The sequence below is a fragment of the Podarcis filfolensis genome (assembly GCF_964270895.1).
Source record: "Podarcis filfolensis genome assembly, chromosome: 8".
Lineage (NCBI taxonomy): Eukaryota > Metazoa > Chordata > Lepidosauria > Squamata > Lacertidae > Podarcis > Podarcis filfolensis.
This window is the reverse complement of record NC_139611.1, coordinates 83,089,101-83,116,407: the sequence shown is the minus strand read 5'-3', so window position 1 is coordinate 83,116,407 and position 27,307 is coordinate 83,089,101. Positions and strand designations below refer to the sequence as shown.

At 50.7% G+C, this 27,307-nt stretch overlaps 1 protein-coding gene across 2 annotated transcripts; it reads left to right on the top strand.

The window, feature by feature from the left end:
- SYMPK (symplekin scaffold protein) lies at positions 1 to 27,307 on the top strand. Of its 2 annotated transcripts, none has more exons than XM_083626776.1 (27): positions 1 to 266; positions 1,971 to 2,133; positions 2,237 to 2,302; positions 3,588 to 3,641; positions 3,857 to 3,930; positions 4,231 to 4,357; positions 4,498 to 4,747; positions 6,002 to 6,172; positions 7,804 to 8,043; positions 8,182 to 8,336; positions 8,652 to 8,802; positions 9,937 to 10,147; positions 11,149 to 11,299; positions 11,388 to 11,623; positions 12,285 to 12,366; positions 13,691 to 13,804; positions 15,179 to 15,326; positions 15,897 to 16,057; positions 17,051 to 17,159; positions 17,348 to 17,448; positions 18,781 to 18,871; positions 19,054 to 19,155; positions 20,083 to 20,270; positions 23,990 to 24,166; positions 25,414 to 25,554; positions 26,292 to 26,597; positions 26,921 to 27,307. In XM_083626776.1, the coding sequence occupies exons 2-27, from the start codon at positions 2,020 to 2,022 to the stop codon at positions 27,194 to 27,196; spliced, it is 3,996 nt and encodes a 1,331-aa protein (XP_083482902.1). In that variant the 5' UTR covers positions 1 to 266; positions 1,971 to 2,019; the 3' UTR covers positions 27,197 to 27,307. The 2 variants fall into 2 exon arrangements, with proteins under 2 accessions (XP_083482902.1, XP_083482903.1); XM_083626777.1 differs by having other exon boundaries at positions 14 to 238.

Sequence of the window (27,307 nt, the reverse complement as noted above, 5' to 3'; positions counted from 1 at the left end):
GCACGGTTCGCGTCCGCATTCTGTAATTAAAAGGGGCGGGGTGGGACCGAGCGGAGAGAGCCTTTTTGAAGGAAGCAGACTACGCTACCCAAGAGGCTTTGCTCCACGCGCAAGCGCACTAGTTAATCATTAAATACATATTTCTCTCTCTCGAGAAATTTGGTTCCGCGAACATGGAGGCTTTGAAGAGGGCCGGCTAAAAAAAAGAAAAAGAAAGCCGCCTGCTTCCCTTCGCTCGGTGCGGCTCTGTCGATAAGAGGAGGCCGGTACGGTTTGAAACGGAGAGGCAGGCTTTGGGGCCTAGGGGTTGTCATGACAACGGAAAGGGCCGTTGGAGTACGGAAGCCCCCCCGCCCGCAAAGATGGGGACTTAGTAGTTTTTATTAATTTACTTCCGTCACACTGTTATATTTAGGCGCCACCGTTTTCTCCGGGGAGTTCCAGAAGGCGCAGTTGTCCCCCTCCCCGTGTTATCCTCGCAGCAGCCCTGCGAGATAGGCCGGGCTGAGAGGGAGGGCGGCTGACTACTCCCCCCGCCCAGGGCGCCCAAGTGAATTGTGCAGCTGAGGGGGGAGCGAGGTTTGAGGCCTGGCCGCCGTGGAAGCGCCTGAGTCGGGGCGGAGCTGGGGGAGCTGATGGGGTTGGGAGGGACCCCCAGGGGTCATCTAGCCCAACCCCCTGCGGCAGTATGTTTTTATATACAGTGGTACCTCGGGTTGCATACGCTTCAGGTTACATATGCTTCAGGTTACTCACTCCGCTAACCCATATGCTTCAGGTTAAGAACTTTGCTTCAGGATAAGAACAGAAATTGTGCTCCGGTGGCTGCGGGAGGCCCCCATTAGCTAAAGTGGTGCTTCAGGTTATGAACAGTTTCAGGTTAAGAACGGACCTCCAAAATGAATTAAGTTCTTAACCCGAGGTACCACTGTACGCTGGAAGCCGCCCAGAGTGACTGGGGCGACCCAGTCAGATGAGTGCGGTGCAAATAAAATAATAATTATAATTATAATACTGCGGGAAGGGTGGCCACTCAAGCTCTTGTGTAAAATAACTCCAACAAAGGAGAGAGCCCACCGCTTTCTGCTATGGCAAGGGTGGAATTGCTGGTGTGGGGGCAGAACGGCAAGGTGGACCTGGCAAGAGGAGCCCTCCGGATGGTTCAAGCCAATGGTCCATTTAGCCCTGTTTTCAAAGAGTGGGGTCCGACTGGATGACCCGTGCTTTCCCCAGCCAAAGTGATCTGTTCCACTGATTTCCTGGCTGGTAGCTTAGCCTCCTGTGTTAAAACCACATGTTGAAAGCAACACTGGTAACAACTGATGGGGGGGAGACTCCATTGCCCTTTCCAGCATCTTGAGTAAAGCCTCTCGCACACAGATTCAAGGTCTTCTTTGGGTTCCTTACATTCAAAGTCTTTGGGGGTGTATAGTAGTAGTAGTAGAAATAATAATAATAATAATAATAATAATAATAATAATAATAATAATTTATTATTTATACCCCGCCCACTCTGGGCGGCTTCCAAATAAAATTAAAATACCGTAATACATCAAACATTAAAAGCTTCCCTAAACAGGCCTGTCTTCAGATGTCTTCTAAAAGTCTGGTAGTTGTTGTTCTCTTTGACATCTGGTGGGAGGGCGTTCCACAGGGAGGGCGCCACTACCGAGAAGGCCCTCTGCCTGGTTCCCTGTAACTTGGCTTCTCTTTTATAGAGATTGTTTGCAGTAAGTATTTTCAGAAACTGGGAAAAAATAGGAGGGAAATTGCTTCTTGGTGTACCTTTGTACAGTAGGAAAACAAGAAGCCTTGTTCAAGGACACATTCCAGCCAGGCGAAAACACTTGAGAGTGCAGGGCAGGGGAGAAGGAAAGGCCTCTGGAGAATCTTGAGGGCCGGCTAGAGAGGACCACATTTTGCTTTCCATCCTGAGGTTCCTAATGTCTCCCTGCATGCTTCCTTTCTAGATCTCACCCTGACTGGCTGGATTTTGCCCACTGAACAGCGTGGGCAGCCATGGCTGGCGTAAGCAACATGGGCGACTCTGGCCTGTCCCGCATGAGCATCGCCTCCCAGTTCTTTGCCGGGGAGGAGACGTCTGGCATAGACACCATGACTACCTCGGAGAGGGTAAGATTCCCAGGTTCTGGGTCTAAATGTGGATAGGTTGTGATAATCACTTTCAGAGAACATTTTCTGAAAAGCCTTCTTTCCCTTCCTTTTCAAAAAACAGGTGGTGGATTTGCTAAATCAAGCCGCCTTAATCAGCAACGATTCCAAAATCACAATCCTCAAACAGGTGAGTGGCATCGCTGCCTTTGCATTGGTAAGATCTTAGGTGTAAACCGGGAACGCTTTCCGGTTAAACGGTCTTGTTGCCACAGGGCCATGTGTACCTGGGCTGTCTTAAGACCTGTAGGTTCACGTGAGGTTAACAAACTAGAAAGAGGATTGAAATATACTTCCCAGTTCCAGGACCTGCATGGCCTAACCTTGGTCTGGAAATGACTGGCAGTAATGATTCTCAGAAAATAGTCCATATCCTGTCCAGTGGGGGCTGGGGGTGCAGTTAGGTGGGACGAAAGAAAGAAATTTCTGTGTGATCTGCTCATGTCCTTCTACAGTTGTAGCCAAGTGAGTCAGCTCCTCCTCCCTTGAAACCTCTTAAGATCAGGAGCCCCACAACCGACATTAAAGGTAAAGGTGAAGGGACCCCTGACCATTAGGTCCAGTCGTGACCGACTCTGGGGTTGCGGCGCTCATCTCGCTTTATTGGCCGAGGGAGCGGGCGCACAGCTTCCGGGTCATGTGGCCAGCATGACTAAGCCGCTTCTGGCGAACCAGAGCAGCGCACGGAAACGCTGTTTACCTTTCCGTCGGAGTGGTACCTATTTATTGACTTGCACTTCGATGTGCTTTCAAACTGCTAGGTTGGCAGCAGTAGGGACCAAGCAATGGGATTCGAACTCCCAACCTTCTGATCAGCAAGTCCTAGGCTCTGTGGTTTAACCCACAGCGCCACCCACGTCCCACTACAACCGACGTTACTTTCCATTAAATTCTCCATCTTGTAAAAATGACGATGTTGTGTCCAAGGCAGCCTTAAACGGATGTTATCCTCAAGTATATGTGTTTTATGTGCAGTTGCATACTGAACACTTTGGAACAGGGTTTGTGCTGGGAGTGGGAGGGAAGTGTTTCTGAATTCAGGATCTGACGAGTTAATCTGCCTCTGCCTCGTTAGGTGCTCTGTATCATGTAAAGTTCCCCACCTCTCTTCCAAGATGACTCTTGGGAAGAGGAGTTGTGTGGGTCTGGCTGGTAAGATTTAGTGCAGGCGTAGACAAACTCGGCCCTCCAGATGTTTTTTGGGACTACAACTCCCATCATCCCTAGCTAACAGGACCAGTGGTCAGGGATGATGGGAATTGTAGTCTCAAAACATCTGGAGGGCCGAGTTTGCCTATGCCTGATTTAATGACTGGCAAGTAGGGAGTTGTCTGATCGCCTGATGATACACCATAAGTGTTCTCCTGGTTTACCTTCTCTACTTGACTATATTAGCTATTCTTTTTGTTTCCCAGGTCCAGGAATTGATTATAAACAAAGACCCCACACTGTTGGATAATTTCCTGGATGTGAGTATTGCTTGTGCTAGAAACAGCCTTCCCTCCACCATCTCTGCCCTCCATGGACTTGGGACAGCCACTGCTGGTCTTGCTTGGTTCTGTTCCTTGTGTGTTCTGTTCTGGCCTGGCCCAGCTCAAAAGTGGATGGGGCTTTTCTGCCTGTTGGTGGCAGGCTTGAGAGAGAGGTAGCCGCCTCTGACTGTCTCCTTATCCTTGCACCGCAGGAGATCATTGCTTTCCAGGCAGACAAATCTGTTGAGGTTCGGAAGTTTGTCATTGGGTTCATAGAGGAAGCCTGGTAAGTCAGATGTTGTTATGCCATCCTAGCAATCGGCATCCCCTTAGCTGTTTCTACGGGTCTTTGGGGTATGTGTGTATACTGCCCATCCCAGAGAAGTTTTTAGTGTGTGATGTTGTATTGTGCTTTTCCTATTTTTTGTTGGGAGCTGCCCAGAGTGGCTGGGGCAACCCAGTCAGATGGGCAGCATATATATCTGGAGAGAGAGGGTTTGTACCACTGGGGACTAATAGACCCCTGCATGGTCCCATTTCTTTCATTGCTTCCTTTTTCTCCCAAACTGCTGCCTCTCGCCTCCAGCAAACGGGACACCGAGCTGCTGCTCAAGCTTATTGCCAACCTCAACATGCTGTTGAGGGATGAGAACGTCAATGTGGTGAAGAAGGCCATCCTCGCCATGACTCAGTTGTATAAGGTGGCGCTGCAGGTGAGCGGCTCCCCCGGGGTGGGGTTGGGGGCAGCTGAGCTTCCTCTTTGGGGCCCCTTTGCCTGCCTGGTCCCTGCCTTTTGTTTTCTGCCTGTCTCTCTCTCAAACCTGAGGCTGCTAATAATGCTCCCTGCCAACAGTGGATGGTGAAATCCAGAGTGATCAACGACATGCAGGAGGCCTGCTGGGAGATGGTGTCCGCCATGGCCAGTGAAATCATCCAGCTGCTGGACTCGGATAACGACGGCATACGCACCCACGCCATCAAGTTCGTGGAGGCGCTGATCATCACCCTCTCTCCCCGGATGCCGGAGTCGGAGGTGCCCAAGCGCCACGAGAACGACATCAGCCTCGACCGGGTCCCTGAGGACCACCCCTACATCAAATACAGTAAGCGGGTGTATGGCTCCCCTTTATCACACACACAGCCCAACAAGACGACGACAAAAATCCACCAACGGCATACAAATCAGTATGGCTGACCTGATCCAAAACATCCACCCGCCCCACTCACACAGGAAAACAAAGACCACCACAGCCAACCACAAATGAACAGCCACCCCCTAGCCCAGGGGTCTGCAACCTTTAAGACAAAAAGAGCCACTTGGACCCGTTTCCGAAGGAAAAAAAAAACCTGGGAGCCGCAAAACTCGTCATTATAAAAATAACTTTTTTGTCACTTTTTTATTATTTCTTTGTTTGACCCCTCAGAATTACTCCTCCTCATAGAAATAAACGTTAAATTAACAAGTTACCTTTTTTTGTGTGTGTGTTCTTCACTCCCCTTCGAAACAGTGACCAGCGTACATGCCCCCTTTCAATGCAGTGACCAGCGTACATGCCCCTTACAATGTAGCGGGCGGGCGGGCGACGTTGGGACGGTGCGTGACTAACGCACGCACCGCCCCCATGCGACGTCACAGCCAGTACAGCGCCCGCCACAGTGGGGAGTGTCGGGGCGCACAATGCGCCTCCTCCCCTCGCTAGTATCCGCCCCGGAGCCGCGGCAAAGGTGTAAAAGAGCCACATGCGGCTCCGGAGCCGCGGGTTGCAGACCCCTGCCCTAGGCCAACCCCAACCTCTCTCACCACCAAAGGAACACAAATGAATAGCAGAGAACCTGCACAAGTGACAAAACCCCCCACATATATTAAGTATAATAGAAACATCGCCACCCGACCCCACCCATCTTTCCCACCCCCCACCTCTTTCCCCCTTCCTAATGTCTCAACAAATGAAACTGATTTGTAAAATTGTTACATGGAAAAAAAAATAATATGAGAGGGAGACATTGCACACACTTTTGTAAGTCAAGAAAATCTTTAATTAAAAAAATATATATACAGTAAGCAGGTGAAGCCAAGGGAGGCGGCAGGGCTCCTGGGGAAACAGTCCTGGTCTGGATAAGGATGGATATGTGCAGAGCCCAGGAAGGGGTATCAGGTGTCTTGGTCATCCTGGGAAGGGACCAAACATTGCCTGCTCCAACCCTTTGATCACGAATGTCTGCTCCGAGCCCCCTCCGGTCTCGCCTGGGTCATCTGCTGCAGGTGCAACATGGCAAGGTGCCTGCAAAGGTGGCGGCAGCTGCAGAATCCGTTGAGATCTCTGACCTCACAGCTGCTTTTTGCCTCTCCCTCTCAGACGTTCTGTGGGAAGAAGGGAAGACAGCGCTGGACCAGCTGTTGAAGTTCATGGTCCACCCAGCCATCTCCAGCATCAACCTGACGGCCGCGCTGGGCTCCTTGGCCTCCATCGCCCGCCAGCGGCCCATGTTCATGTCGGAGGTGATCCAGGCCTATGAGACACTGCACGGTAAGCCTGCCAAGCTCACAGTATCTGGGACCCCGTGTATACCTATTAAGATTGATCTGGCCTTCGTTATCGGGGCTGCCCTAGTCTTTAAAAAATCAGAAATCTTCCAATCACCTTGAGGTGTTCCCTAAAGACGTGTAGTGATGGCGCCGGGTGTGCTTCTCTGGGGAGAACATTCCACAAACTGGGAGCCACCTCTTCTTGCGACCCTCCAAACCTCTCTGGGGTGTGGGACATAGTGAAGGGCCTTAGGTGACAAGCGCCGGGTCTGGGTCAGTTCATACGGGGAGAGGTGATCGTTACAAGTTTTTGGGTCGTAAATCCTTTGACCAACGTGAGTCTGCTGCAACGGCCCTGCAATAAATTTGATTTATTGCCACTCTGACAAACTTCAGTGGCGCCCACACGCTTCCACTCACGCACTGCCACGCTTCTCAGTTGTCGGATAATAGCAGAGTTCACACGCAGCGTAAAATGGCTTGTCTGTGTCAACGTGGTGTCTTCAATAACTCAGCTCGACACCAGTGCTTCTGTTCTAAGCCTCTTTATTTAGAAGCATTCAAAACAGAAAAGAAAAACCTACAGAATCTAGCTGCATGCTTGCAGCTTTCTGTCTCTTAACAAAAACGAAACTGCCTTGCTCATATTCTCAAACAGACTGCTCTCCAGAGAGAGCTCAGCCCCCACAGAGCACAGATCAAAGGAAAATGCCCGGGTCATGTGGGCAATGCATCCAGTGAATCAGAACGCTTCCTGGAGTGTTAACTCTTGGCTGTCCAGAAACACAACAGGTGATAATAATAATAATAATAATAATAATAATAATAATAATAATAATATCTTTATTGTCATTGCCCCTTCTCAGGGACAACGAAATTACTTGACTGCTCCATAAAAACACTAATTAAAACAATACAGTATAGTACAGCAAGGAAGATTAGATGACTTTCAAAGTCCAGGCTTCCCATTCAGGGCCGAGATCGCTCTGGAGAAGAAGCTGTTCTTAAGACGGCTTGTTCTTGTCTTCATCGTCCTGTATCTCCGTCCCGACGGCAGGAGCTCGAAGAGACAGTGACCAGGATGCGATGGATCTTTTACTATGTCCAGTGCCTTCCTATGGCACCTTGTGGCATAAATCTGCTCTAAGGTGGAGAGTGGGCAGCCAACAATGCTCTCTGCTGCCTTAACAACTCTGCATCCTTAAGGTATTGAGGTCCTGAGCTGTTTGGACATACAGTGGAACCTCAGGTTACAGATTCTGCTAACTCAGAAATAGTATCTCGGGTTAAGAACTTTGCTTCAGGATGAGAACAGAAATTGTGCAGCGGCGGTGCAGCGGCAGCAGGAGGCCCCATTAGCTAAAGTGGTGCTTCAGGTTAAGAACATTTTCAGGTTAAGAACAGACCTCCAGAATGAATTAAATTCTTAACCCGAGGTACCACTATATAGGCTTAATCAGCTAAATTAAGCGGGCCCAATGGTGAGGTGCTGTAGAAGTGGGAACAAAGGGAGGCTGCATATTTCATATTTCCACTCGATCTCATAGGATGCTCCTCCTTGGGCCCAGGATCTGGGGTCCTCTCTAATGTTGTCGCTTGCTTGACTCGTTTCCTCTGCCCTCCTGCCGACAGCCAACCTCCCCCCGACGCTGGCCAAGTCCCAGGTGAGCAGCGTGCGGAAGAACCTCAAGCTGCACCTGTTGAGCGTCCTCAAGCACCCGGCGTCCGTGGAGTTCCAGGCCCAGATCACCACCCTGCTGATGGACCTGGGCACGCAGCAGGCCGAGATCACCCGCAACATGCCTAACCTGAAGGAGCTCCGCAAGCGCCCGCGGGATGATAGCGACCCTGCCATGAAGAAGATGAAGATGGGTGAGCGGGCAAAGGAGGGGCAGGAGTGGTCCGTGGGGAGGGACAGGCTCTTCTCCAAACGCTGTGATGATCCGCCAACCGTGCAGCACCTGCCTCACCACATAAAACACACAAACACTTTCTCTTTCTCTGCTGCAGAGCCAAATCTTGGGGAGGATGATGAGGATAAGGACCTGGAGCAGGTGGCAGCCCCAGTCCCCAAGCCCTCCATCCAAGTCAGCACGCAGTCGGACACGGACATCACCGCTGAGTTTCTACAGCCCCTTCTGACTCCAGATAATGTGGCCAACCTGGTAGGTTTAGCTGGCAAAAGCGCCTCTTGGCTGCTCCTCCTTTGAGTGCCGGGAGGGGAGAATCTTTTGCCAAGGGGGTCTAGAAAGCAGACGGGGCGGCAGGAGACACAACTTCAGCTTGACCGAAGGGTGCTCTTTCTGGAAAAGCCGGAGAGGCACGTGTCCCTTTGCGTAAAGTTAGCCTGGCGCGCCTCATACTTGTGAAAGCTGGATAAGTGGAGGTGTAGGGCAAGATGGGCTTTTTCTTAGGAATAGAAGTGTTTTCCTGTTTGGCTATAGCACGCCAGGCCCTCTCACCATGTTTTTGCTTCCCAGGTGCTCATCAGCATGGTGTACCTGCCTGAAAACATGCCTGCTTCCTTCCAAGCCACCTATACCCCAGTGGAATCTGCTGGCACTGAGGTCCAGATCAAGCATCTTGCCCGCCTCATGGCCACTCAGATGACGGCAGCTGGGCTAGGGCCAGGTATGCCCTAGTTGCTATGAACTTCTAGCACAGATGGCCCCAACCTCTGGGTGTTTGAGCAATACAGTGTTCTTTGTATTTGCAAGGTTTTGCTTTGTTTTTGCATGGGCCCATAAAGAAAAACTAACTGGGATGCGATGTCTTGTGGGTGTGATTTTGCCAACTGTTCCATAGACAAGGGACGTGGATGGCACTGTGATCTAAACCATAGAGCCTAGGGCTTGCCTATCAGAAGGTCGGCGGTTCAAATCTGCACAACGGGGTGAGCTGCTTTTGCTCGGTCCCTGCTCCTGCCAACCTAGCAGTTCAGAAGCACGTCAAAGTGCAAGTAGATAAATAGGTACTGCTGCGGCGGGAAGGTAAACGGCGTTTCCATGCGCTGCTCTGGTTCACTAGAAGCGGCTTAGTCATGCTGGCCACATGACCTGGAAAGCTGTCTGCGGACAAACGCTGGCCCCCTTGGCCAGTAAAGCGAGATGAGCGCTGCAACCCCAGAGTTGTTCGCGACTGGATTTAACGGCCAGGGGTTCCTTTACCTTTTACCATAGACACAGCTGAATGGATTTAATTTAGGGGTGGGGGAGTCTTCCTTTCCCTCATGGGCACCCAAAGCAAGCAGAATAATGGGTGTGACTCTTCTATAGCAGGCTTCACTCCACCCATGCAAACGCCAGAGTTTTCAGACATTCTGTAAACAAGAGACAATTGTCACAGTGCAAGGACACATTCCAGCCAGGCAAAAGCACTCTGGGAGGGCTTGGTGCAGGGCCAAGGCGGGCTGGGACCTGGAGAGAAGGCGTGCCTTTAGAAGAGTCCTGTGGGCTAGACAAAGAGGGCTGCTTTGACCCTGGGACTGAGGTTCCTGATCCATATTTTCAGAATGCTTGTTACTGAGGCTACCTGTCATACATGATTACCAAGCCCAAACAATAAAACTGAGCCACATACTGCGGTATCAGGTATACACATTTGCAGCGCTGTATTTCAGTTCTTGCTATTTATTTACTTAAGGGGTCTGGGAGCGGTCTCTCTCTACCTATAAGACAGAAGAGAAGTTTTAAAAGTCACAAGTTAGGGGCAGAGGATGAAGTGGGTTTGGCCAGATGATTAATTTCCTCTCCCTTTCTCCTGCAGGTGTGGAGCAAACCAAGCAGGTCAAGGAGTCGCTGAAAGAAGAGAAAATGCTCAAACCGGAAAGCGTGCTGATCAAGCGGCGCTTCTCTGCTCTCAATACAGGCCAGGCCATTTCTGTGTTGGGAGCCCAGGGCTCTGTCCCCTCTCCTGAGTCTGGGGTGCCGCAGACCAAGCGGCGCCCAGAACCAATCATCCCTTCCACTCAGCCCAGGTGAGAGCCTGGTGAGAGCAACACCAGCCAGTGTGGTGTAGTGGTTAAGAGTGGTAGTCTCGTAATCTGGGGAACCGGGTTCGCGTCTCTGCTCCTCCACATGCAGCTGCTGGGTGACCTTGGGCCAGTCACACTTCTTTGAAATCTCTCAGCCTAACTCACCTCACAGAGTGTTTGTTGTGGGGGAGGAAGGGAAAGGAGAATGTTAGCCGCTTTGAGACTCCTTTGGGTAGTGATAAAGTGGGATATCAAATCCAAACTCTTCTTCTTCTTCTTCTTTTTGTCCTTTGAGGTTGAGGGGGGCAGTTCAGTTAAAGAACAATTAACAGGCAGCTCGTGAGACAAATGATAAACATCATTTGGAAAAGGGCCAAACACAGAACATAAAATAAATGTATATGAGTTTATCAAGGTTGCAGCATGGTCCTAAAGTTACAAGACTATCTAGTTATAGATAAATCCACGAAAACAGAAGACCTGTCAGAAAAAGTTGAGATGATTTCTTCCCATTCACCTCGGCTGTCATATCCTTTCTCATCTATCTAGATTGTAAGCCCCGTGGGGACCGGGGACCGGCCTCTCTCTTTGTCTCTATTGAAAAGCACCCTGTATGTGGATGGAGCTACACAGAAAACTAACATATTCTCTCCAGCTGGTGGCCACTGTGGTCTCCCTGCTGCTCTCCTGGGCTGGTTGTACGCAAGAAGGCATGTGCTTTGAGCAACCAGCTCTCGCAGGAGCAGTCTCCTTTGATTTTTGCAAATCCCTTCCCGAGTGGCCGCTCAGCTTCTGTTTCCAGCTGCTGGAAGATCCCCCGCTTTCGTAAACTGTGTCCTTACCCTATTTCCAATTCCCCTGCATAATGGCAAAGGTTTTCCCCAAATCCTTGCAAAGAAGACATGGGCATTGGTTGGATAAAGCACCCTCTTCGTTTGAGCTTCTTCTCTGCCAGCCCTTCAGAGGCTGATGTGTTTTCCTTTCTCCCGCCTGCTTCTTCCCAGGTTGGCCGGAGCCACCGGCCGCAAGAAGATTTTCCGCCTGAGTGATGTGATCAAGCCTCTCACGGACGTGCAGATGGACAAGCTGAAGCTGGCGGCCGTGAAGCGGATCCTGCGCTCTGAGAAGGCCGTGGCCTGCAGCGGGGCCGCCCATGTAAGTGTCTCCTGCAGCCTTGTCGTGGTGGGATCCTGGTTGAGTCCAGCATCTCCACCTCACCTTCGCCAGCTTCCTTCTTCCGCAGGCCCGGGTGAAGATCCTCTCTTCTCTGGTGACCCAGTTCGAGGTCCCTCTCAAGAGCGAAGTCCTGACCTTCATCCTGGACGACATCCGCAACCGCCTGGACCTCGCCTTCGCCTGGTTGTACCAGGAGTACAATGTCTACCTGAGCCAATACCCCTCTGGCTCGCTCGACAACTACGATGAGTGTCTCATCGGCCTACTCTCCGGTCTGCAGGAGAAGCCGGACCAAAAAGATGGGTGGGTACTTGGGGCCTTGTAGAGGTGTGTGGCAGGGCGAGGTTCAGGGACACAAAACCTCCCTTTTGATTATTTCATCTCCCTTTTAACCCCGTGACTGCCAGGCATTTTGAGAGCAAGATGGGTAAGCTACTAAACGCACCCCAATATAAGCTATGGTGACCCAAGGTAAAGTCATATTAAAGAATATTTCAAGCATTTATCATCATAAGCATTTTTTAAACATACAAATTTTCTTCTCAACTTCCCACCCCTCCTTTCCTAACTGGCTCAGTCCTTGCCCCACAGCTCCTACAAGACAGGCCTGTGGCCAGAAATTCCTTACGGTTGCGGAATATTCTGGTGGAGCCAGTGAAACACGGAAGAACTTGAAACATCAAAATCTGCTCTTTTAAATCGGGGCTTGTTCAAAGAACCAATTCTCCCATACAAGTTTTAATCAATTTCTAATATGCAGAGGAATAAGATTAAGGCTAAAGAAGGGAGAAAAGCATGCATACTTTGTTCTGAGATGGAGCACGCTGGCATGGCACAGGACTGTAAAGGCCACCAACTTAAAATGTTGCATCCCTAGTTATAAAATAATAGTTATTTCTTATTGTTTTTTTCTAAGCTCCTAGCTGTGGCCAAAGCTTTTTCTGTTGTTGTTTTCCTTGCACAGGATCTTTACCAAGGTGGTACTTGAGGCCCCACTGATCACTGAGAGTGCCCTGGAAGTGATTCGGAAGTACTGTGAAGATGAGGTGTGTCCCTAATAAGATACCAGCCGGGGTTCATCTTAGGGCTCCCTCCATAGCCTCACAAGGTTGCAGGGAAGGAAACTCTGCTGAAGCACCGGTGTCTGGCCAGCATAGTATGCTTGACACGTTTTAGGGCAATTATAAAAGGCATTCCTACCAGTAATCCTAGGGACGCGGGTGGCGCTGTGGGTAAAACCTCAGTGCCTAGGACTTGCCGATCGTATGGTCGGCGGTTCGAATCCCCGCGGCGGGGTGAGCTCCCGTCATTCGGTCCCAGCTCCTGCCCACCTAGCAGTTCGAAAGCACCCCTAAGTGCAAGTAGATAAATAGGTACCGCTTTATAGCGGGAAGGTAAACGGCGTTTCCATGTGCTGCGCTGGTGCTGGCTCGCCAGAGCAGCTTCGTCACGCTGGCCACGTGACCCGGAAGTGTCTTCGGACAGCGCTGGCTCCCGGGCTCTTAAGCGAGATGAGCACACAACCCTAGAGTCGGACACGACTGGCCCGTACGGGCAGGGGTACCTTTACCTTTACCTTTACCAGTAATCCTACCCCAAACTAGAAGAAATGCAATGAAAGCTTCTGGGACCTACAAAAATAGGCTGCTGGATTGGCTGTTCTGACCTTGCCTCCTCCTTCCAACTCGCTCCTGTTTCACAAAAGCATCCCTGCGAAGTTGTCCCAAGGTTGGCACATAGTTACGGCTTGTTGGAAACAGCATGTGGGTTCCCCACTCCCCATCCCCCGGCCACAGTTTAAAAGTTTAAACATTTTACACTGTTACTCTTACCCCAAACTGACAGCCTCACTGGGAATGTGTTCCGGGAGATCGTTCGACTCCCAGAACTGTTTGAAAACCAAGGCACGGCTTCTTGTTGGCTGCAGGAGCCTCCTGCACTCAATCAGAAGCTGCGTAAGCTGTGTTGTACGTTAGACTTCCAAAAAACATTCGCAAATCGGAACACTTCCGGGTTTGCGGTGTTTGGGAGCCAAGCCATTCAACAACCAAGGTACCACTGTACACACACACACTGCCCAAAACATTAACTGCACATGTTCAGAGCCAGTGTGGTGTAGTGGTTAAGAGTGGTAGTCTTGTAATCTGGGGAGCCGGGTTTGCTTCCCCGCTCCTCCACATGCAGCTGCTGGGTGACCTTGGGCCAGTCACACTTCTCTGAAGTCTCTCAGCCCCACTCACCTCACAGTGTGTTTCTTGTGGGGGAGGAAGGGAAAGGAGAATGTTAGCCGCTTTGAGACTCCTTAAAGGGAGTGAAAGGCGGGATATCAAATCCAAACTCTTCTTCTCTTCTTTTGCTACTCTCCTACAGAGCCGGACGTACCTGGGCATGTCGACGCTTCGGGACCTGATCTTCAAGCGCCCGTCGAGGCAGTTCCAGTATCTGCATGTTCTCTTGGATCTCAGCTCCCACGAGAAGGACAAGGTGAGCCTGGAGCCTGTCTCTCTGGTGCTGTGTTGTGGTCCGAGCAATGCAGCTGAAATAAGCTTGCAAGCTGCTCCTAACTGACCAGGGTGCCTGCAGGACTGCTTGCTCTTACACGAACCTGCCTAGCTACTAAGATCACCCTCAGAGGCATGGCTCTGTGTCCTCCTGCTTATACGAAGTAAGCTGGGTGGTGACTGGAGGGCCTTTTCAGCTGTGGCACCTTGACTTTGGAACCTCTTGAAGAGATGGCCTGGTGCCATCTATATTATCACTTTGGTTCCTGCCGAAAGAAGGGGGTGGGGTGGGGTGGGGTAAGAGGTTAATCTAGCCTAGCATCATGTCCTTGTGACATTTCTACTCCACCTTAAGGAACAGACATGGGATTGTTACGTGTCACATGTCTGTTTACATTCCAGCACAGTATGCTGGGAACTTCTGTTGTGTATAGCTTTTGCTTTTAGCTACTGTCTCTGAGACAACATGAGAGAGAGACATGTTTCTTTGTCCTGATTTATGATTAATAAATCTGTAGTTGTAGTATGCTTCCACAAGCCTCAGGCCTATTCTGTGTGTGCAGTTCGATCTGCTGATAGTGTGCCCTGGCTATCAAGCCTGGGTCGCTGATTTACGTTGGAGCCGAGGCGATGGTCTTTGCACTGGGACGGCTAGAAGGAGACGACCCAGCCAGGGCTAGCCAGCTGGCCTCCTGGCCCTCTGCATGTCGACAGTCCTCACAGTGACCAATGAGATGCACCTGGGAAACACGCAAGCAGGACACCAGTGCAACAGGCCTTTTAAATTTTGTTGCACGCTGGAATATGTAACTGCTTGCTGTGATTTGTTGAATGGATTTTACAATGGTGTTATGGTCATCTGGGAGTGGACCAGTGCTGGGCAACAGAGAGTGGACATGGTGGTACTTTGAACCGTTTTGGGGCCATTGTGCCCTTAGAAAAAGGCTACATCCCTAGCTGATCTAGGTGACTGGGAGCCTTGGTGATGCCCGTACATTTTCTGTCTCCAACCCTCTTAAAATTCTTTTGCTTTTGCTCTCCTTTTGGGGAGTGTCTGCTCTGGAACTTGCTCACAGTGGGAACAAGAACCAAAGAACACTAGGTGCTTTCTCTGCAAAAACCTGCTCTTTACCATTGAATCAGAGCAAAAGGCAATCTGCAGAAAACCCGAGTTGCTCTTTGTTCCTGTTCAGCACGAAAGAGTGGCTTTTTGCAGGGAAAGTCCCCATGGGCAGGCAGAAAGTGTGGAATTATTAAAAATAATCTCAAATTTGAAGTTGGTTTTTAAAAAATCCTTGGGATTCCTGAAGCTTACTAATGCACTGTCAAACGACCCATCTTTTGCCACCCATCTCAGGTTCGCCAGCAAGCGCTCCTATTCATCAAGCGGATGTACGAGAAGGACCAGCTGCGGGAATACGTGGAGAAGTTTGCACTCAATTATTTGCAGCTCCTGGTCCACCCCAATCCTCCCTCTGTTCTCTTTGGCGCAGACAAAGATACAGGTAACTGGGCCGCACCATGTCCAGTTGTGTCCGTGAGCAGGTGGCTTGGCCAAAAAATAACGATAGAGGCGAAAAAATCCCCATCACCACTTAGAAAGTGTCGCATGTGAAACTGCTTCCTGTATGGAGCCTTCACTGTGAGTCAAAACTGCGTGTTTTCTGAACCTCTGGGATAGCTCAGTCCATAGAGCACGAGACCCTTGATCTCGGGGTTGTGGGTTTGAGCCCCACATTGGGCAAAGATTCCTGGTTGCAGGGGGCTGGACTAGATGACCCTGGTGGTTCCTTCCAACTCTACAATTCTCTGGTTCTACATGTGACGGGCAATGGCGTACGCTTTCCCCCATGCTCAAATGGCATCCCATGTAAAAAAGGCTTTTCTAGGTTCATGCCCCCCCATTTTAAGTTAAACTTATACAACAGGAACTCCAAAAGGAGATCTTTCCCGTTTCACAGCTCTATTTCCCTAGTTGTGGTGGATGGCAAGGAGCCTGTCCCTGTGTCATCTGACACTCTGCATAAACCTTGGTGCCCGGTCTCTTTCTTCCCAACCCTCTTTTTGCCTTGCAGAGGTGGCTGCTCCCTGGACGGAAGAGACCATCAAGCAATGCCTCTATCTCTACTTGGCCCTCCTTCCCCAGAACCACAAACTGATCCATGAACTAGCGTCTGTATATACGGAGGCTATTGCCGACATCAAGCGCACCGTCCTCAGGGTTATTGAGCAGCCTGTGAGTCAGCTAGAGAGGGGTACTGGGTGGTCCACCACAGGGGCGAACGAAGGCGTCGCGACACCCGGGGTGGCAAACCACTATGTACGGCGCATGTGAGGCGTCGCTATATACAGTGCATGTGCCGTACGTAGCGACGCCGCACATGCGCTGTACATAGTGGCTTGGTGGCGGCGGTGCTCCAGCGCTGTACAGACAGTGCCGGGATCCTCTGCTTGCAGCTGCAGACACGAACGGAGGATCCTCCGCAGCTGTAGTGGCAACGGAGGAATCCCACCGCTGTCCGTACGGCGCTCAAGCGGCACCAGCGGCAAACCACTATGTACAGAGCATGCATGTGATGCCACAGATGCACTAGACATTGCGGTTTGCCACAGACGCTGGGATCCTCTGATCGCGGCTGCAGCCACAAACGGAGGATGCTCCACATGCAGCTGCACAATGGCTGCTCACGCCACTGCGAGCTGCCACAGGGTGCCTTCTTGTCACCCCCCAGACATGGCACCCGCCCCCCGTTGTGATGCCACTGGTCCACCATCATTCTTTATACTGTATTGGCCTGAATATGAGCCACACCCACAAATATGCTGCACCTTTAAAATTTGGCGGCTTGGGAACTGCGCACAGGGCGGGTGGTGTTGTCCTGCACTCCTGGGCTGCTCTCTGTGGGGGAGTGGCACTTTGCCGGCGGTCTTCCCCCCTTCATTCCAATGGCTTGGGAGCGGCAGGCAGGCTGGGTGCCGTTGCCCCGCGCTCCTTCCCTCCCTGCGCTCCTGGGCTGCTTCCTGGGAGGGGGGAGCCACACCACTTTGCCGGCGGCACAAGGTCGCGAATATAAGCTGCACTTTAACTTTTTACGATCGGAATTGGGGGGGGGGGGAATGTGGCTTATATTTGGGCCAATACAGTAGATGGCTCTCCTTTCCTCACATTCTCATCCCCCACCCCACCCCCAAAACCATCCTTTTGTTTATCTTTTCCTATCGCTTCCAGATCCGTGGGATGGGGATGAATTCCCGGGAGCTGCTCAAGCTGGTTAAAAACTGCCCCAAAGGTGCAGAGACCCTGGTGACCCGCTGTCTGCACAGCCTGACGGACAAAGGTACAGTTACTTCAGTTACTTTATTTAGGTGCTGTCCGATACAAAGGCCTCGCAATGGCTCATGGCAACGTCACACAAGTAGTTGCTTCTGATAAATGCTGTGGAACTGGGATATGGGCTATGCAAAGCTGTCCAAGCTTGAGAGCTGCTGTTCAGTCACACAATCTAACATGATTTTCTCTACTTAGTTCCCCCCTCTCCAGAGCTTGTGAAGCGAGTTCGAGATCTGTACAACAAGAGGCTGCCGGACGTCCGGTTCCTTATCCCTGTCCTCAATGGTTTGGAGAAGGTACTTTCTGAGGCTCATATGGAGGCTTGCTGATGATCTGCAATACTTCTCCCCCCCCCCCCGCCCTCTCTCCCTGCCAATATTATCTTGGTCTTGAGCCTTTTTAGTTGACATTTTCAACATGCAGGTTATTTGGAAACTAGCAGCCTTGGCTCAGGAATTCAAAGAGACCCCCCAAATAAGTGCAGTTTTGAAAAGTCTAGCCTGCCATCTGGATTCTGAATGGCGTGCCATTGTATCCAGACACAGAAGAAAATCTGCTCCTTGATTTTGGGAGCCGCCATGGGAAATTGGGCACGATAGCTCAAAGAGGTGTCCAAGCACATAGCAGACAAACAACTTTCCTAAAAGTACAGTAGATGAAGGAAGGACAGCCAACACGTAACATGTTGTTGTTGTTTAGTCATTTGGTCGTGTCCGACTCTTCGTGACCCCATGGACCAGAGCACGCCAGGCACTTCTGTCTTCCACTGCCTCCCGCAGTTTGGTCAAACTCATGCTGGGAGCTTTGAGAACACTGTCCCACCATCTCATCCTCTGTCGTCCCCTTCTCCTTGTGCCCTCCATTTTTCCCAACATCAGGGTCTTTTCCAGGGAGTCTTCTCTTCTCATGAGGTGGCCAAAGTATTGGAGCCTCAGCTTCATGATCTGTCCTTCCAGTGAGCACTCAGGGCTAATTTCCTTAAGAATGGATAGGCTTGATCTTCTTGCAGTCCATGGGACTCTCAAGAGTCTCCTGCAGCACCAGAATTTAAAAGCATCAATTCTACGGCGATCAGCCTTCTTTATGGTCCAGCTCTCACTTCATGTCGTAACATGTCGGGATTTAAAACAGCTCTTCCTTCTTACCGATGTGTGCACTTTAGCGAATCCAGTGCAGACTTAAAAGTTGGTGGAACAGAAGTTGGGGAAGCGAGGATTGTGCAAATGAGAGAGCTTAGAGGTTTACAGTTAAGTCCCCTCTCCCTTGGGTGCTGATGTGGAGGAGTTAATCCAGGGGGAAACTTCATAAGACGTGGGGATTGAGAAGAGGCTTAAAGGACGAGAGGGAGCACTGCTTGAGTGACAGAGATGAGGGGAGCAGTGGGGAAGATGGCACAAGGATGGGAGTGTGGGAAAAGGACCCCGGAGATTAGCAATGGAGGAGACAGCTTCTGTGTGCTCTCTAGCGATTTGCAGGAAGGATTCCATGTCCCTGCTGCTTCCATTAAGTATCCCTGAGTATGCCCCTTCTGTTTGTGGTGCCTCATACCCGATTTTTTTTTGGGGGGGGGGCTCTCTCCTCTGGGGGTGTGGTCAAGTGTGATGTGCATTCTTGCATTTCCTTTCCAGAAAGAGGTGATCCAGGCCCTGCCGAAGCTCATCAAGCTGAATCCCATTGTTGTGAAGGAGGTTTTCAACCGCCTGTTGGGAACGCAACACGGTAGGGATCCTGGCCACATGGGGACCTTGAGTTTTCCGTGGCTTCCTGGGGGTCTTCTCAAAAGGGTGTCCCGAGGCTGTGGGGAGACAGGTTTGCTCGGTTTGGAAGGGATCAGCGGACTGGCTGGCTTTACCGTCTGCTCCGTCAGTGGCTGATCTCTTCATTGGCATCGATTCCGACAGGTGAAGGCAACTCGGCAGTTTCTCCTCTGAATCCTGGAGAGTTGTTGATTGCCCTCCACAACATCGACTCCACCAAGTGCGACATGAAGTCCATCATCAAAGGTAAGGGAGAATTCAGTTGCTTGTTTAGAATCCTCCTAGCATTTCTCCCGTTCTCTGTGTTCAATATTTTGGGCTGCCATGGCTGCAAAAAAACCCCCACCCTTTCAAGACACATAGGTTAAATTTCCCCATTACATTTTTCCATTCACGAAATTACAGTGGTACCTCTGGAACGGATCCCGTTCGCAACCTGAAAAGAACGCAACCTGCGTCTGCGCGCGCGCGGGTTGCAATTCACCACTTCTGCACATGTGCATGATGTCATTTTCTGCGCATGCGCGAGTGGCGAAATCCCAGTAGTAACCCTTTCCGGTACTTCCGGGTCGCCGTGGGACGCAACCTGAAAATGCACAACCTGAAGCAAACGTAACATGAAGTATAACTGTACATCCATAAAGGAAATTCATACGCTTGAACTAGCTGCGAGTGCTGGAGTTTATTTAGTATCCCAATCCTGTACAGTGGTACCTCCGATTTCGGAGGTCTGGTCGCATCCCGAGGAATTTGCAACCGGAGGTGCTGCTTCTGCACATGCACGCGCGGTGAAACCCGGAAAAATACTTCAGGGATTGCCACATTTGCATCATGAAAGATACGCAACTAGAGGTGTACATTTCTAGAGGTACCACTGTACATCTGTTTGGAAGCATGGAGTCCTGCTTCTCCCCCTAAGCAGATGTGGGGAGCCTTTGGCCCTCTAGATGTTGCTGAACTATAACTCCCATTTCTTGCTTGCTGGGGCTCATGGGAATTGTGGTTCAGCAACACCTGCAGAGTCAAAGCTTTCCCCACTCCTGTCGTAAAGAACGGGCAGCTTTTGACCTCTGGTGTTCCCCTGCCCCTGTCCCTGTTACCTTGTGGCAGCTGCTCTGAGTTTTCTGCAGCAGCAGTTGCAGCAGCTGATCTTCTCCATTTCCCTGCTTGCAGCCACCAACATGTGCTTTGCTGAGCGCAACGTGTACACATCTGAGGTGCTGGCCGTGGTGATGCAGCAGCTCATGGAGCAAAACCCGCTGCCCATGCTCCTTATGCGGACCGTGATCCAGTCACTGACGATGTACCCACGCCTGGGCGGCTTCGTCATGAACATCCTCTCCCGACTCATCTTGAAGCAGGTGAGAAGTGTCAGGAGCTCAGTCTACACTTGAGTAGGACCCTGGCAGAGACACAAGCCCGACTGGCATGTTCCCTCCCTCCTGGTCGATCGTTTGGGAGCTTCAAAAGCTTTCTTCTGTCCGAACATCACAGTGACTGATGCCAACCGACACTGGCACATTTGGGGATCTGCAGAGTTTGCGCATCTCGGGTAACAGACCTCAGCAACTCAGCATTTTGGCTAATCTATTTACCGTACTTTTCGCACCATTACACTCAGTTTTTTTCGCCTAAAAGGTAAAGGGAAATGTGTGTGCGTGTTATGGAGCGAATGCAGGCAGGAGGAACCGCTCTTGCTGGCTGTTCGGCAGCCTCTCTTCCTCCGCTTGGCTGGCTGAGAAGCCGGCAACAGCTGAGCAACAGCTGAGTGTCGGGAGACAGCCTCTCTTCCTCCTGTCTGCCTGCTCTATGGCTTTTTGGCGAGGTGGGAGAAGGGAAGCAGCTCGGAAGCCAGCAAGAGCTGCACGCAGTGTGTAAAAGCCAAGGTGGGGAAAGGGAGACAGCCTCTCTTCCTCCTGTCTGCCTGCTCTATGGCTTTTTGGCGAGGTGGGAGAAGGGAGGCAGCTGGGAAGCCAGCAAGAGCTGCACGCAGTGTGTAAAAGCCAAGGTGGGGAAAGGGAGACAGCCTCTCTTTCTCCTGTCTGCCTCCTCTATGGCTTTTTGGCGAGGTGGGCGCTCGGAAGCTGGCAAGAGCTGCGCGCAGCGTGTAAAAGCCAAGGTGGGGAAAGGGAGACAGCCTCTCTTTCTCAGTGTCTGCCTGCTCTATGGTTCTCCCTTACACAAATGTAAGCGGCTCTTACTCTGCTTTTTTTACAATGAGCCGGAAGGAGGGACAAAGAGGGCATCCCCTTCCGTCCCTCCCCCAGCACCTCACCGGTAAATTCAAACAAAGCAGCTTACAAGGCTCGTGTCCCTGAGTCTCCTCCTCCTCTTTTTGCTCCGGTTCAAGGCAAGGCAGCTCCACAAATGTGAGTTCCCCCTCTCTCTTCCTTCCCTCCCTCCCTCTTCCAACTTCAAAAAATATTGGGGGGACAGCCAGGTAAGCCCCACTCACATGCCACAATGGGGGATGGGGGATGACTCCCTCAAATATTTAATGGGGGGGGGGGTGAAGGCACCTAGGCCTATAGGAGTTGGCTGCTTTGCCTAGGACAAGTGTGAGCTCCCCCCCCCTCTTCCTTCATCACTGTATTGGAGATATCATACATTACTGACAGTTCCTTCATTCACGTGGTTACAAAACACGGATCCACATGGATCCTCAGGATTTTTGCACTGGGTCACCCCAAATTCACCATCAGATCACATAGCATGTCCATGGCTACAGCATGCACCAAAAAAATCACGCACCCACTGTTGCCTGGGGCCGCAGTGGTGCAAAAACGTGGTTACAAAGTACGGATCCACGTGGATCCTCAGGATTTTTGCATTGGGCTACCCCAAACTCACCGTCAGATCACATGTCTGTGGCCACAGCATGAACCACAAAAATCATACATCCACTGTTTCGTTTAGAATATTTTTTTTCTTGTCTTCCTCCTCTAAAAACTATGTGCGTGTTATGGTTGGGAGCGTGTTATAGAGCGAAAAATACGGTACATATAAACACACACGGAGCACTGCAACATGGCTCCCTCTCTCTCTAGCATCAGACAGCAAAGAGAAAAAAACAAAGGACAATAGTCCCACTTCATGGAACACAGTAACACAAACATCCTGTCTCCGTCACTTTCCACTTTGTGGAGTCAAAACATATACCGTCATGTGAAAGACAACAATCCCATGACTGCAATCATGGAGCAGGAATTCTAACAAGGAGGACGTGGGGGAGACCTGCCTTTGTCCTCTGCAGCCAGGTTCCCATCGTCCTTTGCTCCTTGCACTCACTGCTGCAGAGGGCAGCACTTCTGGGCAACGCGGCCACCCTTCTAAGGGAACTGCTTCAGCAGATTCACTCTGTTGGGGGCAGAGGGAGGTCTTTTACTGCGTGGCTGACTCTTCGCCAACCCACAAAACCAAAAATATCTCCCAAGGGTGGGAGGAACAGCCCAGCACACAAGATATTGTAAGAAGAAGGCCAGTGGCCTGACAAGTCCGGCATCCTGTTCTCACAGTGGCCAACCAGATGCCTGTTGGAAACCCACAAGCAGGATCCCCTCCTGCGGATTCTTTGTTGTTTAGTCGTTTAGTCGTGTCCGACTCTTCGTGACCCCCTGGACCAGAGCACACCAGGCACTCCTGTCTTCCACTGCCTCCTGCAGTTTGGTCAGACTCATGCTGGTAGCTTCGAGAACATTGTCCAACCATCTCGTCCTCCGTTGTCCCCTTCTCCTTGTGCCCTCCATCTTTCCCAGCATCAGGGTCTTTTCCAGGGAGTCTTCTCTTCTCATGAGGTGGCCAAAGTCTTGGAGCCTCAGCTTCAGGATCTGTCCTTCCAGTGAGCACTCAGGGCTGATTTCCTTCAGAATGGATAGGTTTGATCTTCTTGCAGTCCGTGGGACTCTCAAGAGTCTCCTCCAGCACCATAATTCATAATGTGGCTTCTAGCAACTGGTGTTCAGAAGCATTGCTGCCTCTGAGCCTTGTGGCTGGTAGCCATTGATAACCATTGTCCAGTTCTCTTCTAAAGCGACCCAGATTGGTAGCTATCACTGCCTCCTGTGGGAGGGAGTTCCATAGATTAACTGTGGTGCATGAATAATAATGGGACGCAGGTGGCGCTGTGGGTTAAACCACAGAGCCTAGGACTTGCCTATCAGAAGGTTGGCGGTGCGAATCCCCGCAACGGGGTGAGCTCCCGTTGCTCGGTCCCTGCTCCTGCCAACCTAGCAGTTCGAAAGCATGACAAAGTGCAAGTAGATAAATAGGTACTACTCCGGTGGGAAGGTAAACGGCGTTTCCATGCGCTGCTCTGGTTCGCCAGAAGCGGCTTAGTCCTGCTGGCCACATGACCCGGAAGCTGTACACCGGCTCCCTCGGCCAATAAAGCAAGATGAGCGCTGCAACCCCAGAGTCGGTCACGACTGGACCTAATGGTCAGCGGTCCCTTTACCTTTTTATGAATAATAATAGTAATAGTCGTAGTAGTAGTAGTAATAATAATAATAATAATAATAATAATAATAATAATTATTATTATTATTATTATTATTATTTTATTTATACTCCACCCATCTGGCTGGGTTTCCCCAGCCACTCTGGGTGGCTCCCAACTGAACAATACACACACAATACAGCAATAAACATTAAAAACTTCCCTACACAAAGAGCTTTCTTTGGTCTGTCCTGAATCTTCCATTGTTCGGCTTCATAGCATGTCCATAAGTTCTAATGTTATAAGAGGGAGAAAAACTTGAGTAGCAAAGGACACTGTTGTAGATGGCTTTTTTAAAAAAATTGGACAGACTCATGCAGCGTAGGCCTGTGGGTGCCCACAATGTCACGATAGAGAAATGCAACCTCTGTGTACGGATACCCCTATACCTCTGCATGCTGGTTGGCCTATAGGGGAAATCCAGTGCTTTCATGCCTGGCTTCTGACCCGCCCAGAGGCATCTGGCTGGTGGCCACTGCTGGAAACAGGCCGTTCAGCCTGATGAACCATAGGCCACTGGGGCGAGACACAGAGCAGGCTCTGGCTGCTGGTGCCGCATTTTAACTCTTTCCCTTCCTCCCCCAGGTGTGGAAGTACCCCAAGGTCTGGGAGGGCTTCATCAAGTGCTGCCAGCGGACCAAGCCCCAGTCCTTCCAAGTTATCCTCCAGTTGCCTCCTCAGCAGCTCACCGCCGTCTTCGAGAAGTGCCCAGAGCTGCGGGAGCCTCTGCTGGCCCATGTCCGCTCCTTCACCCCGCATCAGGTACTGCCCCAAACAAAGCTGCAGTTGCAGAGCACATGGTCCTGCAGCGAGCTGGGGGAGAGGTTATTCAAGTCAAAACAAAATTCAGGGCGCCTTTTTAAATCAAGGTTCGCAGTTTGAAGGGCACTGTTTAAAGCGGAGCTTTCCAAACTTTCCAGGTTGCTGACACACTTTTTAGACACACCTCATTTTGTGACATAGTCAGTTTTACTAGCAAATCGGAGTTACAGGTAGGTAGCCATGTTGGTCTGCCGTAGTCGAAACAAAATAAAAAAACAAAAAATTATTTCCAGTAGCACCTTAGAGACCAACTAAGTTGGTTATTGGTATGAGCTTTTGTGTGCATGCACACAGTATCTGAAGAAGTGTGCATGCACATGAAACTTCATAATAACAACAAATTTAGTTGGTCTCTTAAGTGCTACTGGTAGCAAGTCGGAGGTTAAACTAACTGCTTTCCAGCCCCAGCATGGAGAGCATTCGCATGACACACTGCAGCCAACACATTAATGTGTCACGACACACAGTTTGGAAAGCTCTGGTTTAAAGAATCCTAAGAGGTAACATGTTGGTTCATTTTATTGTATTATATTCTTATCCCATTTTTAGCTAGGATTGGCTCCCAAAGCAGCCCACGATTAAAAACCCACTGAAAGGCATGGTATATTAAGATACACAGAGACATTTATTACGGTCTTTTGGTTCCTGCTCCTTGTACGTGCTAGGCTTTTCCGTGGACAGGCACTTCTGAAGACAAAGATCCCACACATGCAGACCTTTCCTATCTAAATCAGGGCTGGGGAGCCTGTGGCCCTCCAGATGTTGTTGGACTACAACTCCCATCATCCCAGACCATTGGGCACCCTGGCTGGAGTTGAAGGGAGCTGGCGTCAGAAAGGGAGGGGCTCCCCAGCCCTGGTCTAAAGAGTGGGGCATGGCAGACCTAGAAGTCCTACTTGAAACTCAGTCCTTACAGGTTGGGATAGGTCAGAAGACACAAGAAAACCCAGTACTACGTCAGTAATACTCCCATGCACGCAGTCCAGAACAGTAATTTTAAATAAGTCTAAAACAGGTTTTCTTGCAAAACGTACTAATGAACTTCTGTTCAACCAGCCCAGTAGGATTTTAACCAAGATAGGGTATGTGTGAAAGTATCAGAGAGAATACTGTTTGAGAGAATACTTTCAAATGCAATGATTGGTGCACATCTGGATGAGGTACCCCCTCTGCTTTTTCTCCACCAGCAAGCTCATGTTCCCAATTCCACCATGGCCATCCTAGAAGCCAGCAACAAGCAAGACCTTGAAGGGAAGGAGTTGCAGCCTCTGGAGGAGGCGAGGGGCTCAGCCCCACCCAGGACCAAGGAGCTGAGAAGAGAGAAAGAGGTCAGAGCACACGGTGGGCAGGGAGGGGGCGTCATTCATAGCATTGAACAAATGTGGGTTTTGCCAGGTTACAGTAACATGCATAGTGAGCATTCAGTGTGTTGGGAACGCCAGAAACGGAGGGTGGGGAGAAGGGAACTGTGAAGGACAATTCATCTGTCTTTGGATTTCTGTGACCTTCACAGTGATCCTTGGCAGTCGGTCCCACTGTGTTCAGTAGGGCTTATGCGCCTATGTGAGCATATATAGGAGCGCAGCTTGAGTGGGTGATGGTAGGAGGAGCAAAGCACTGTGGAGACACTCAAAAGGGCCTTGGAGGGTAGAGAGAACCACTTCAGTGGTGTCCAGGTCAGAGTTTGCAAATCGGAGCAGAAGTGCAATAGTTTTTATTTTTGCAAGCACTGCAGATAGGTGATCGCAATGTTTGGAGATAGCACAGCTTAGCCCGAACTCAGAGACCTTGATGCAAACAAGTTTTGCATAGTGTTCTTTTATTTCTGCATGTTTTGGAACACTTTCACAGAAGGGAAGCCAAGCTACCTTGCTTCCCTGTATTAGACATAGAAATAGAAATAGAGGCCCAGCATTGGGAGGGAAGGATCCACCACAGAACAGTGTTGGGAATTGGGATCCAGTGCTAGGAGCATGGTGCACTCATTCCCCCCCCAAACTAGAAAGGGGATTGAAAAAGGAATGGACACTTTGCAGGGCCTAACGCAGCTCAATGCCAATCCTAGGAAGAAATGGAGCCTCAGCCGCTCCTCCCTCGCGTGTCCCAGGATATGATTGCCTTGCGCTTGGCGCAGGAGAAGGCCCTCAAGCGCCAGCTGGAGGAGGAGCAGAAACTGAAGCAGCAGCAGCAGCCTCCCCGCCCGGCAGCCCCCCAGACCCCACTTCCTTCCGAGGAATCTGTGGACTTGCAGGAGGAGGTGCCTGAAGCGGAGACTCCCACCATCTTCATCAGCATGCAGGAGGAAGACGAGAGCTTTGGAGGAGACAGCTCCCAGCTGGATTCCAGCTTAGAGGGCCCCTGGCCACCCAAGGTACCACAACTTTTTTTTTTTGCTTGTCAGTGAAGTGGCCATCAAACCTCCTGTAGTTCCACCTATGAAAGCACCTCGGTTGTGTCTTGGATTTCTGTCATTCCCTGCCAAGAGGATTATAGACACAGCGCAAGCCGCCGAAACCGTATCTGGTTCAGGCAGGCAACCACTTGAAAGCCGGATTAATTTCCGAAGACAGCAGTCTTTGACACAAGTGATGTTGAGCTTCTCTGCCTTTTGAGTTCTGAGAGGAGCCACATTCAGAGCCAGGCAGCGCTTGGCTCTTCTGCACACTGATGGTTGTTTCTTGGTCTCTTCCCCAGGAGCTGCAGAGCAAGGAAGGAGCAGCCAGCAGCAGCAGTAGTAGCAGCAGCAGCAGCAGTAGCAGCAGTAGTAGCAGCAGCAGCGGCAGCTCAGATGAGGGATCCTCAAGCAAGCCACCCACAGCCAAGCAAGCCACCCTCTCCCTCGAGGAAGAGGAGCCGGCCGCAGAGGAACCACCTCCTGCCCCTTCCACTGCTCTGGCTGCAAACTCTCCCAGCCCAGCAGAGGAGCTGCCGGACCCCATTGTGGAGCAAGAGGAGAAGGCAGACAGCTGATGATTCAGGAAAAGAAGATTGGGGGGAAAGGGGTTAACTGGGAAAGGAACCAGGAAAATAAGAATAAAGTGGATTAGATTTCTAAATAAAGAATCTCGGGTCTCAACTGCT